Raw genomic sequence first — 12,727 nt, forward strand, 5'->3', positions numbered from 1 at the left:
ATAGAGAGGGGGAACAAAACATTCCTTATGAAAACTTTTTTTTTAAAACTATGACGTTGACGGCGATAGGTAATAGGCCAAAACGGACAATATCTACCGGTAAGCTTGAGCGGGTATGGTGGTAGTTTTTGGAAGTTTGATATTAAGTTTTATTCTACCATTGTTGATAAGGTTCAAACCCTTAAATTTTTTGTTTTTCTAAATTACCCACGTGTTGCCCACCAATGGCTCCATCTCTTATCAGTTCATGGCTCGAAGATCAGATCTTAGGCAATCCCACTAAGGTATAATTAATGAATAAAGGTTGGAGAGGGAAGAGGGGGAAGGCATCTGAACCATCTATTGTGCACTTCCAAGTGTTTTGTTTAAGTGGGATTTTGTATGAGTTGAAGATCTTGATATGGATTCTTCTTTGCTGCAATTTAATCATTTATTCGTTACTCAAATTAAACCTTAATTTGGTGGATGTGGTGAATCAAGCTATGTTCAAGCATCCAAAATGAATATGGAAGTAGCTTACTTTGTCTCTATAAATATTTTATGACCCCACTTTATCCTTCATCTTCACCATCTTCTCAATCCACGCCACTCAAAAACTCTCCCCTTTTTTCTTTGGTCAGATACCATCTTTCTGCATGAAACAACAAGAGGGTTCGCCTGAATCCAGACCCTCAAACAAGTAAACGTCGTGTTTGAGCTCGGGCGAGCCAAAATCTAGCCTGTTTTTGGTAGAGTTTTGAGGTCTCTATTGAGAGTGAGTCCTTCCTGACTAATTTAGAGAATGACCATGAGTTTATAAGTATAGGAATACATCTTTGTTGGTATGAGATCTTTTGGAGAACTCCAAAACAAAGTCGTGAGAAGTTAGGCTCAAAGTAGACAATATCATAGAGAGTCGTGATTCCTAACCGTTTCAGCTTCTAGGTTGGGCTGAGATTCATTGGTTTGTGCTAATGAATTTGTTGTGGGGGTTGAGAGTGAGAGCTCCAGCAGAATTGGAAAAACAGAGTGGGAGTTTTTTGTGTGGATCATGAGGTCTTTGCCCTTGCTGCATGCTGCCATGGTGTTGTTGTAGAGCATGAAGAAACAGGCCATTCTTTTTTGTTTAATTTCTTTTCCCTTTGGGGCTTTGGGGATTATGAAGTGAGAGTTTCTCTAACTTTGTTGAGTTGTTGATATGTTACGTGTAATCGGAGGATTGGGAAGAACAATATTCCATCTTATACAAAATTTATTGGCTTTTACTTGCATATGGAGACTCTTTTCATATCTTTTCTTTTGCTCTCAATTTTGTTATATTATATTATGTCAATGAAACTGATTAATTTGGTCTCTAAATTTGAGATACCACGTCGGTTGGGGAGTGGAATGAAACATTAAATCTCTCTCTAATGAATGCATTTTAAAATCTTGAGGAGAAGCCTAGAAAGGAAAGCCCAAAGACGACAATAATTGCTCGGGGTGGATTTAAGCATTACAAATGGTATCAAAGCTAAAGAGCAGTTAGTGTGTCAGCGAGGACGTTGGGCCCTCAGGGGGTGGATTGTGGGATCTCTACATCGATTAGAGACAGGAACAAAACATTCGGGTGTGGAAACCTAAACTTCTCACATGTGGAGGTTTAAAACTTTAAGTGGAAGTCCGTGAGGGAAAGCGGGAAACACAAAAAGAGAAAACCCAAAACCCAAAACCCAAAAAAATAATATCTGAATGTAAAAAAAAAAAAAAAAACAATATCTACTCACAGCAAGCTTGGATTATTACACTACACTTTTAATATAGCTTAAAAGTTAGGCTACAAGCTAAAAGTTCCAATACTCTTTCATTTCATATTATTAAAGTCCTAAAAGAAAAGAAATTAAAAAAAGAGTGTAGTGATATGATCATTCATAACAATCTTGTTAGTAAACCCACCCACCGGCCACCATGCCCATTGTTGCATATCGAGTCGGCCGTTTTCTTAAATCCAGCCCTTCAAGCTTCCCAAAGGGCTTCTTCTCCTTTTTGTTTACTTCCACGAAGCTTCCCATTCCCAATTCCTCTTTAAATACAGATAAGGATGGGATAATATGGATTATGCTCAAACACACTCATTCTTTCTCAATGGATACCACTCAAAACTCCTCTTCTTTCAGCTGCGAAATTAGTATCCTACAAGCCATAAACTTAGAGTTCAAATCTCCAAAGAATCTCTTCCTTAAATACTATCTTTCTGCAGGTAACAACGAGAGGATTCGCCTCAACACCCAACAGATCTCCTCCAAATCCGACTTCATTTGGAACGAGTCTTTCTCATTGGAGTGTTTGGGTACGCAAGATTCTATCCACGGCCTCAAGCAATCAACCGTTGTCTTCGAGCTCCGGCAGGCCACCAAGACACTGCCTTTGCTGGGAAGAATTTTGGGGTCTCGGCTCCTAGGCAGGGGTGAGATCCCTTGGGAGCAAGTCTTTGGATCGCCGAACATGGAAATTGCTAAATGGGTGTGTTTGGTTCGTGAAGGATTGGGCCTCAAGCAACCGATGTTGAGAGTGTGGATGAGAGTGAGAGTTAATAAAATGGAAACGGAGATGAAGAGAAAGCGATGTGGGAAATGGAAATGGAAGGATGAGTGTGGATGCAATTCTAAGATGGATTATTGTGCGGATCATGACGTCTTTGCTCTTGCTGCCGCTATGGAATTCTTATAGCAAGCGCCTCACTACATGCATGCAAATTCATTAATTAGTGGCGCTTCCTTAATGTTTTTCTAGTTTTCTAATTACTTTAGGGAAATGTACAAAATATTGTATAATTATATCAATGATACGAAATATATATATAAAGATCTTGAAAAGAAAACCATTTTTTTAATCTTAAATCTTGATTAGACATATTTGTAGGAAAGATATTCTTTTTTATGTTTCAAGAATGCAAAATTAGCTTCTAGCAATATCTTTTAGCCCCACTCTTCATACTAAAAAAAGGACCCTGATAGAAGATGGATTTTTTTTCTATCTTGTATGTAGATTCGCGAGCAAGGAGCGAAACAGTTTTACCAAGTTGACGAGGGAAAAGAACGAATCAACTCAACCGAGAGGGTGAATTAATGGGTACGAGCCTATGAGAATCAACTCAACCGAGAAGGTGAATTAATGGGTACTAGCCTATGAGTTTTAATGATAGGGAATATTAAAGTCTATGATTATGGTTCAAAACTTCTTCTAAAATGGGAGTGATTGATATTAATTTGAGTGGAATTTTTTTTACATTTAAAAATAGTTATTTATATTTATATGAATTGTTTCTATATTTATCCCTTCATGTTGTATTTATAGTCATAATTATCTGAGCCGTTGAAAATTCCAACTGGAAGAAAAACCAAAATTTATTAAAAATCTGAGGTTTGATATTAAATTTGGTAGTGAAATCAGGGCCCAACATTGGGAAGAGGAGCACGTGTGAGTCAAGCGCGAGAGCCAGAAGTAGCATATATTATTATTATTAAAGCTAACTAATTTCAGGAAGGTTGTTGCATTTCAAATTCAAGATCTTCTCCTCTTCTATCGCTTCTTATTTTGAATTCCCTTCCTCCATTTCAAAATCAAAAAACCCATTTCAGTTCACAGATTCCCAGAAAATGGATAGAACCAAATCGTCTTCAAAATCTCGCCCATCCACCGCCGATCTGCTCACCTGGCCAGAGGTTTCCTCGCCGGAATCCTCCCCCGCTGTCTCTGCCTCCGCTTCTCGCTCCCATCAGGTTTAAATCCTTTCTGCTATGAACATTTTCTTTTTCTTTTTGGTTCTTTAGATTTAGGGCATCTTAGGGCATCTTGGTTTTTTGGTACATTATTCTCAGCCGTCCGATAGAATCAGCAAAGTGCTCCAAGGGGGGCAGCTCACGGATGAAGAAGCTGAGAGTTTGTTGAAAAAGTAAGTAAGATCCATTTTCTCTGTTCTAAAAGTTTTCCCCAAATAAGAATCTGGGATATGACTGTCGTGATGAAACTATTACAATGTCTGAGATGATTTTCTGTTTTCTTTCTTGAGGGTTGATGTTTATTTGAAATAGAAACGAACCGAAAGCTCATTAGATCTCCCAGCAGCTATGATCCTTATTTTTTTCTTTCTATTTGTGTTCTTTATATGATTTTCAAATTGTTTCTTGTTCTAGCATCTTGAGAAAAGAGAAGCATCAAATCAATTTACATTTTGTTCTCTAACATCATACAATTGGGTTGCTTTTCTGATGTTTTGTTCAATTGATGGGCTAGAATCCTGGGTTACATTTTGTACATCGTTTAAAGATTAGAATGGTTCTCCACATTTTCAGGAAGAACTGTTCAGGGTATAAAATGAAGGAGATGACCGGGAGTGGAATTTTTGCATCTAATGGGGAAGGGGAAGCATCAGAAACTGATAGCAAAACTGGGCTGCGTATGTATCAGGTAAGCAGGACAATGAAGTTAATTTAGCAAATGTATCAAATTAACGACAACCCTTTTGTTGTTCTTTGTAATTGTTGGATGGTTCAGCAATCTTTGAATGGAATGAGTCAAATATCTTTTGCTACTGAGGAGGGGATGTCTACCAAAAAGCCTACTTCAATTCCTGAAGTGGCTAAGCAACGTGAGTTGAGTGGGACATTGCAGAGTGAAGCGGATGATAGGAATAAGAAGCAGATATCAGATGCTAAGAACAAGGAGCTAAGTGGACACGACATCTTTGGAGCGCCTCTGGAAATAACACCACCGTCGTTGGCAGCTGCACGGAGCTTGGAATTGAAAGAAAGCAAAGACATGGGTGAACCAGCACCTCGCACCATGCGAGCATCTGTAAGCAAAGACATGGGTGAACCAGCACCTCGCACTGTGCGAACATCTGTTAGAGTTTCACATGTGAGTTAACTTCTTATCTTGAATTAGCTTCTTACTAATATGATTGTCTTTGTTTTCGATCTTGTTTGCGTTCGGCCAAGAATTTTAATTTTTTTTTCGCAAATTCATTTTCGATGTGAGATCCCACATTAGTGGGAGAGGAGAACAAAACATTTTTATAAGGGTTTGGAAACCTCTCACTTTTAAAAACTTTGAGGGAAAGCTCAAAGAATACTATATCCATTAGCGGTGCCTTTTAAAAACTTTAAGGGGAAGCCTGAAAACCGAAATAAGACACCTAAATAAGACAATATCTATTAGCAGTGGGTTGGTGTATTCCATATTTTGTTTTTGAGCCATAAAACTCATAATAATGAAGTTGGGTTGTTCATCTTTGCAGCCTGCTGGAGGTCAGAGTAACATCATGTTTGGGGAAGAACCAGTGATCAAGACAGCTAAGAAACTCCACAACCAGAAGTTTCAAGAGTTAACTGGTAACGATATATTTAAAGGAGATGCCCCACCGGGTTCATCGGAGAAATCGCTGAGCTCAGCCAAGCTTAGGGAGATGAGTGGCAACGACATCTTTGCTGATGGGAAGGCGGAATCAAGGGACTACTTTGGGGGGGTTCGTAAACCACCCGGTGGCGAAAGCACCATTGCCTTGATTTAGTTTTGGTTCCTAACTTGATTTGAATTGTTGGACATTCTTGTCATTTTGTGTTTCTACTTGAATTTCTAATGTTATTTACTGATCAATTGCGCTCAAAGCCTTATAATGTTAATTTGGCTAGCGAAAGGTTGCTGCCTGCTGTCTGTTTTGCTTGAAACCTCTGGTTTTGATCCAAGAAGGAAATCCAGGCTATATATATATATATATATATTTTTAACCATGCTAATCCATATTATTCTCATATATATATTTTTTAACCATGCTAACCCATATTATTCTCATATATATATTTTTTAACCATGCTAACCCATATTATTCTCATATATATATTTTTTAACCATGCTAACCCATATTATTCTCATTAGTGTTTTTCTTCTAGGTTTTTCCTAATGCGTCCTTCTAATTCGGTATTTGACTCTAATACCGCCCTTCTAATTCGGTATTTGACTCTAATACCATTTCTAATCATTACAAACCACTGTTAACAAATATTGTCTTCTTTGAACCTTCCTTTTCAATGAGTTTACAAAGGTTTTAAAACAGAGAGAAATTTTCTCCCCTTTGTAATGTTTTATTCCCCTCTCCAGCTAACTTAGGATCAGTAAAATCTAAGAACGGTTCATCATAACCTAAAAATTTCCACTAAAACAGTACCTTTTATCCTGTTCCACAAATTCAATTTAAAAAGTTCGATTTAATAAAAATAGATTCTTAAATATTCATGACTAATCATAATCGGTCAATGCTTATTATCCAACCTAGACATCGAAAAGAGCAACGTCCCACAGACAGCATCTCATGTCTAAATCAAACCAATCATTGGACCCCAATGTCCTGCACATGCAAAGGCCTGCTGACTTGAACGACAGACATAAATTTGGATTCAACGAAAAAACTAGAGAAGAGAAACTTTGACCAGGAAACTACATTAAAGTGGGCTTTTACCCTTATTCATGTCACTGTAGTAACATTCAGTTGACAAACAAGGAAACAAGAACCAAACCACAAAACCACTAGAAGAAAGGGGAACTAAGGCTACATTTTAACAGTACTGTTGCCTTCTTGCAACTTTTCGCAACCGGCCTTCATAACAGCATCTGGCGAGACACAAGAAAATAACTTCTAAAGGCAATAATGGATAATATGAGATAAGGGATATCACGATAAGCAATTAAGAAGAGTACTATATAAAGTGAAATAGATTACCTATTGCCTTGGAGAATGCTTTCCATTCTTTATACAAGGATGCCTTAAACTTGGAAGATGTGCACTATACTACGGCCGTAGCTTTCTCGATGGTTACTTGAATTTCTTGGGGAGAGTCAGTCGGTGCATTAGCAATTTTAGCATTAGGCTTTTCATCATATGCAGCTACATGTACACCCAGTGCAGCACGACCAGAGGGATCCATATTTTTTGACCATGCGGCATCCCATTCCACTGCTTTTGCAGTGCTGCATGCCACGCTTGGACCTCCGGGGACTGTTGTTCTAGCAGCATTCTATTATAAATTAAGAAACTAATACATCAGTATTTTGATTATTTAGTGACTGAAATGCATCAAAGATGAGAAATCCCACTCCATCCGTATCATAAAAACAAAACAAAACAGCACCTTTGGGAAGAATTTCTCAAATATTGTCCGGTAAAGATATGCTTCTTTTGTAGTAGGAGGGTTTTCTGGGTAGACGAAGTTCGCATTCGTCAACATTGCATCAGTCACCTGTGGAGAACAAAGCATTGTCATTTGACCTTGATTCCTTGAGCAAAGACAATCTGCTAACTAGAACTACAATAGTGAGACAGTTTGAGATAAAGCTAACTTGTTTCTCTGCGTGCTCCTTTAGACCGTCAATCCAACTGTATCCAACACCGTCACTGAATTGTTCCTTTTGCCTGTACAATATGTGCTATAAAGCAGGGAGGTGTTGGGCATATTCAATATTCTTCCTTGGAAAAAGTATATATGATTTGATGCCTTGATTTGAAAAAAAAAAAAAAAAAAAAAAAAAAAAAAAAAAAAAAAAAAAAAAAAAAAAAAAAAAAAAAGAAAGAAAGAAGAAAATGCATAGCCATAGACAGAAGCTACCTTGGGCAAATATGGTTCATTCTCATCATCAAATGCATTGCGCAAGACCCACTTCTCTTTTCTCCCAAGATCACGCCTGACCTGCGGTTAAGAATTTATAGCAAATAACAAGTGTCACAATTTTCTTCATTGATGATAATAATTCCAATGATACTTGTACGAGAGAGCCTTTTTGATTTGATTGATCAAACTGTAAAAATAATAATTCAATCACTCAAGAGCTCAAATTTAAAGTGAAGGCAATTCCACCAATTAGATACAGTTAAATGAAATGAGCTAGAGAATTGAAAGACGCATATTTTAAGTTTTATCTTATTACCAAAGTACCTCTTTTATCTGTCGGCTCGTATTAATAAAAAAAATTATAAGCACCTAACCTACTGACCACCTGCACTTTCGATTTTCTTCACTAAGCAATAGAGAGCAAACAAAAGTTTTTTTTCCATCAAAAAGCCCCTTTCAAATCAACAAGGTAAGCAAGCAGTGGGGGCCTGATTCAACATGCTCACAAGCCACCCCAATTTTTCATTAAGAGATGACAATTAATAAACAATGCATACCATTTTCAAATCAGGGTCGATGCTCATGGCTATGTTTATAAATTCTTTATCGAGAAAGGGGACACGAGCCTCAACACCCCATGCTGAGGTTGATTTATTGGCCCTCAAACAGTCGTATAAATGAAGAGCTTTAATCTGATAACATCAAAGAAAATAAATTAGAACGAGTAAGAAAAACATTCCAGCATGAATAACTGTCCCCACCTATTACCCAATGTGTAGAAAACGGGGGAAAAGCATACCTTTCTGCATGTTTCTTCATGAAATTCTTTTTTGTTTGGTGCCTTATGGAAGTACAAGTAACCTCCAAAAATTTCATCTGAACCTTCGCCAGAAAGAACCATTTTCACTCCCAAAGATTTAATCTTTCGGGACATAAGGAACATAGGTGTGCTAGCCCTGATAGTGGTCACATCGAATGTCTCAATGTGGTAAATCACTTCTTCAAGCGCATCTATACCTTCCTGGTATGGAAGAAGTAAACACACACATTATTTGGTGGTGAAAATTGAAAAATGGATTTTCAATTGGTCCCAGAAAAGGCAATTACCTGTACGGTAAAGTGAAACTCGTGATGACGAGTTCCAAGGTAGTCAGCTACCTCTCTAGCAGCAACAAGATCAGGAGAACCCTGAATATAATAAAAGTAACAAAACATAAGTGAGCAGAAATATGACATCGGGGTTTAGCTTTACAATATTTACCGATGCAATAAAAAAGCCCCATTCTCAAAACATTTTCTTCAAGACTTCAAAACTTTAGTCATGCAGAAGAAAAAATTTAAATAAGGGCATGTCTTAAGTTGTTTTTTTTTAGAACAAGAAATGTGGGGTATAGGATTTGAAACTCCAACCTCTAGGGAAGAGAGTATTTTTCACATTGACAGACATGTCTTATGTTGGGACAATGAAAATAATCTAGATATAACGGCAGGCTTTTTAAATAGCTTTAAACACCCAGCTCAAGTAATTGCATCTTTCAATGACTACAAGAAAAAAAATTGGTGAATTTATATGTCAATTGTAGAATATTTAACTCCCTAATTACACAACATAACTGTGACCAAATAATTAATTTCGAATGGAAAGAAACCAACCACAATGCTAAAAATAATATGAGAGAAAAATCTATTATTGGGGGGTTGCCCTTCAATAAAAATATTTTATGATTTCAAAGTAAAAAGATGCACTTCCTCCCCTCATTATCTTACCTTCAAGCCAACGCAAAAGGTGTGTAATTGTGAACCCCACTGACGATAAGCATCAGAGTCTGCCAAATGGCGACTGGCAACAGCAGCAACTAGCGATGAATCCAATCCTCCGGATAAGAGGACTCCAAATGGCACATCTGTCATAAGTCTTTTAGTGACAGCCTACACAATAAGAATACACTAAGAAGGCTTAAAATCGGAAAAATCTCAGCATACAGACAATCCAATGACATTAATCAAAATCTATACACGAAGAAACCAAAAGGTGGTACGGTTTCAACATAAAACATCTTGTAAAGCAGTAAACATCAAACACTAAAATGGTAGAAATCTATTCACATTAAAACTGAAAAACTACTGTATTGAACAGAACTCCTTGAAGAATATGGCATCATATGTAAAACTAATATGAGCAAGTACAGAACATGCCTTCTCAAATGCCTTGCGTAGAACCAAAGGATCGTATTGACCTGATGGTACTATCTCTGTGTACCACGGAGGGTTATACCATCTTCTTAATTCTCCTAAAAACATTTATAATCCACCATTTAGTAATGAATTTCATGGATTAAAACATTTTCCTGTATGATAATTGAAACAATGTCGAGTTACCATATGTGGGGAAAAAGGATGCATACCTTGTTTGCTAGAATATATATGACCAGGAGGGAAAGAAATAAATCTCTCACAATCATCACTTAGAGCTTTCATTTCAGAAGCAAACCAGATTGATCCTGGCAAGAAGGTAGCAGCCATATATTTTCAAAGATCAATCAGTAAAACTGCAAGCAGTAATATGTATAAAACAGAACATAACTAACATTCATAGAGTTCCCTCACTACAACTTGAGGTCATGAATCACATAAATAATGTGAAATTACATACCATCAAGACCCCATCCCATATATAGTGGGGTGATCCCAATAGCATCCCTAGCTGCAATAAAAGTTTTGGTACGAGTATCAAGAAGGACGAAGGAAAACATGCCATCCAACATGTCCACAAACTCTTCTCCATATTCTTCATACTGGAAAACATAAGCGTTATAGATAGAAAACTAATTACAGGAAAGCAGATGGAAAAACGATTCCAGTACGTTCTTGACACTTACAAGGTGTGCAATCACTTCACAGTCACTGCCAGTTCGGAATTGATGACCCTTGAGCTTCTCTTTCAATTCCTTATGGTTGTAAATCTCCCCATTGACCTAGAAATGATTCAAAATTCCATTTTAATTACGTTATTAGCCACTGACGTAAAGTAAATAGAAATAACACTCTTAGATAGCGTATGCCATCTAGAGACCAAAGAATGCTTCGACCAAAGGCCTCAAACAAAACAATATTTACACGTTTTTAGTTGCTGAACAAATTAAATTTTAAGCAGGTCATCTGCATGCCCACAAAAGACTATATTGGCCGTTCACAGCATGATTAAAACAATCAAAAAGTATATAATAGATTCGATCCTTGATATCTTTCTGTCAAATGTTGGAGACAAGCTTCGTTTTCATTTAGAAACCAGAAACATCAAATACGAAAATTGTACAGCATGACGGCATAATGATAATATGAACAAGTATAATAGCTAATCATCCTTACTGTAACAACGACGGTCTTGTCCTCGTTGTAAAGGGGTTGATCTCCGGAAGTGGGATCTATAATAGCTAATCGTTGGTGAGCAAGATAACAGTCTTCAAAACAATGCAAACCACTCCAATCGGGACCTCTATGGCGCAGCCTGCAGCTCCAAACAGTTTTAAAATACCAGAGATCAATTTAAAAAATCACCACAAATAACAACAAAAAGCATAAAAGGAAGTAAGCCATATTCCAAACAACGCAGAAGCCATAAAACAATGTAAAGCATCTCATAAAACAAATGCATGTTCTTCATATTATCAACACATTCAGAACGTTTATTTTCCATTGGCATCAATATCAAAGGACCAAAGCAATCGCTGTTAAATAAAGAAATGCAAGAAATGACCTCCGAGACAATTCAATGATTCGGGCGCGCTTAGCCTGAGAGTTGTCGGCGCAACCAAAAACTGCGAGGATTCCACACATGACGGGAGCTCCGTTGTCCACTCAGAAGCTCAAGTCCGCGGAAGGAGATGGAGAATCAAAGGTATGGCTGCGCAATTGCAGTGGCCAGCTTTATAGAAGCTTTCAATCGCCGCCGTTGATTCTGACCCCAGTCCCACAAGATTCTCTTTCCAAATTACCGTAAATGTATTTTTAATTTACTCTATGCTTAGGGTTTCGGCTGTTGTTGGGAATCTGCAGGCGGGATTTTAAATAAATAGCTGGCACACAGTCACGAGACCTTAATCAGTCAAACTCGAATGTTTAAAATAGAAATCCATTAAATGCCCATTTTATTTATCGTTTGTAATATTATTAACCGCCTCTAGTTTGTTGGAGGAACAGGTAACAATTGTCACTTTAACTGTGTAAGTTATTGGAGTTTATTGGTCGAATGTTCTTAGATTATAAACTCATGATTATTCCCTAAATTAATCAATGTGGGACACTTTCATCTAACACCTCCCTTCGAACAAAGTACGCCTTCCCTTAATCGAGGCTCGACTCCTTTGGAGTCTTAGTTATTTTTTACTGCTTTCATCTAATCTATTAGCACTACTAAGTTTAGGACATGACTCTAATACTATGTTAGGCTCAAAGAAGTTGAACCTCGATTAAAGGGAGACGTGCTTTGTTCGAGGGGAGGTGTTGGATGATGAAAGTCCCACATCGACTAATTTAAGGAATGGTCATGGGTTTTATAAGTGAGGAATACTAACTTCATTGGTATGAGGCCTTTTGGAGAAGTCCAAAATAAAGTCATAAGAACTAATGTTCAAAGTGACAATATCATATCATTGTGGAGAGTTGTGTTCGTCTAACATATTTAAAATGGGTTATTTATTTATTATTATTATTATTACCGTTATTTATTTATTTATTTATTATTATTATATTGGCATATAAAACGTTTTTTTATTTACCGCATGGAATAAAGCTATTTTTTAAACGTATACAAATATAGTTGGTACAATACCTTTAAGATATGTAGTACTTATATAATCTTTAGAATCTCATTCTAATTTTGAACCATATTTATTGTGACGCTTTCCTTTTAACTTTTCCAAATTAATATTGAAACATACATAGTTTTTATTATTAATGCAAAAAAAAAAAAAAAAAAAAAATTAAAAAATTAAAACTAGTCTATTTTTTTTAAGAACTGTTTACCAAAATATTTTAAAATAAATTTAGAGTGTTTTTTTTTTTTTTTTTTTTTTTTTTTTTTTTTTTTTTTTTTTTTTTTTTTT

General features: G+C 36.7%; 2 protein-coding genes across 3 annotated transcripts; one reads left to right on the plus strand and one right to left on the minus strand.

Annotated features, from left to right (window-relative positions):
* Positions 1-3,481: 3,481 nt before the first annotated feature.
* LOC111496885 lies at positions 3,482-5,687 on the plus strand. Its single transcript, XM_023147430.1, has 5 exons — positions 3,482-3,740; positions 3,840-3,913; positions 4,314-4,428; positions 4,516-4,878; positions 5,258-5,687. Exons 1-5 carry the CDS (start codon positions 3,618-3,620, stop codon positions 5,528-5,530), a joined length of 948 nt encoding a protein of 315 aa, XP_023003198.1. The 5' UTR covers positions 3,482-3,617; the 3' UTR covers positions 5,531-5,687.
* LOC111496884 (asparagine synthetase [glutamine-hydrolyzing] 2-like) lies at positions 5,623-11,606 on the minus strand. Of its 2 annotated transcripts, XM_023147428.1 has the most exons (15): positions 11,380-11,600; positions 10,992-11,130; positions 10,502-10,597; positions 10,276-10,417; positions 10,028-10,123; positions 9,819-9,913; positions 9,390-9,551; positions 8,730-8,810; positions 8,422-8,643; positions 8,180-8,314; positions 7,620-7,700; positions 7,354-7,440; positions 7,146-7,253; positions 6,737-7,031; positions 6,427-6,627 (listed from the first exon to the last, which is right to left on the minus strand). In XM_023147428.1, the coding sequence occupies exons 1-14, from the start codon at positions 11,457-11,459 to the stop codon at positions 6,801-6,803; spliced, it is 1,755 nt and encodes a 584-aa protein (XP_023003196.1). In that variant the 5' UTR covers positions 11,460-11,600; the 3' UTR covers positions 6,427-6,627; positions 6,737-6,800. The 2 variants fall into 2 exon arrangements, with proteins under 2 accessions (XP_023003197.1, XP_023003196.1); XM_023147429.1 differs by lacking the exons at positions 6,427-6,627; positions 6,737-7,031; positions 7,146-7,253; positions 7,354-7,440; positions 7,620-7,700 and adding an exon at positions 5,623-5,688 and having other exon boundaries at positions 11,380-11,606.
* Positions 11,607-12,727: the final 1,121 nt, after the last annotated feature.

The sequence above is a fragment of the Cucurbita maxima genome, unplaced genomic scaffold (assembly GCF_002738345.1).
Source record: "Cucurbita maxima cultivar Rimu unplaced genomic scaffold, Cmax_1.0 Cma_Scf00023, whole genome shotgun sequence".
Classification (NCBI taxonomy): domain Eukaryota; kingdom Viridiplantae; phylum Streptophyta; class Magnoliopsida; order Cucurbitales; family Cucurbitaceae; genus Cucurbita; species Cucurbita maxima.

Excerpts from the sequence above, each read along its gene's own strand:
- LOC111496885 (XM_023147430.1), top strand. The coding sequence starts at position 3,618 with ATGGATAGAACCAAATCGTCTTCAAAATCTCGCCCATCCACCGCCGAT. Across the intron at positions 3,741-3,839 it reads CCGCTTCTCGCTCCCATCAG|CCGTCCGATAGAATCAGCAA; the intron begins GTTTAAATCCTT and ends CATTATTCTCAG. Across the intron at positions 4,429-4,515 it reads CTGGGCTGCGTATGTATCAG|CAATCTTTGAATGGAATGAG; the intron begins GTAAGCAGGACA and ends TGGATGGTTCAG.
- LOC111496884 (XM_023147428.1), bottom strand. The coding sequence starts at position 11,459 with ATGTGTGGAATCCTCGCAGTTTTTGGTTGCGCCGACAACTCTCAGGCT. Across the intron at positions 11,131-11,379 it reads ATCATTGAATTGTCTCGGAG|GCTGCGCCATAGAGGTCCCG; the intron begins GTCATTTCTTGC and ends TTGGAGCTGCAG. Across the intron at positions 7,254-7,353 it reads AGGAGCACGCAGAGAAACAA|GTGACTGATGCAATGTTGAC; the intron begins GTTAGCTTTATC and ends TGTTCTCCACAG.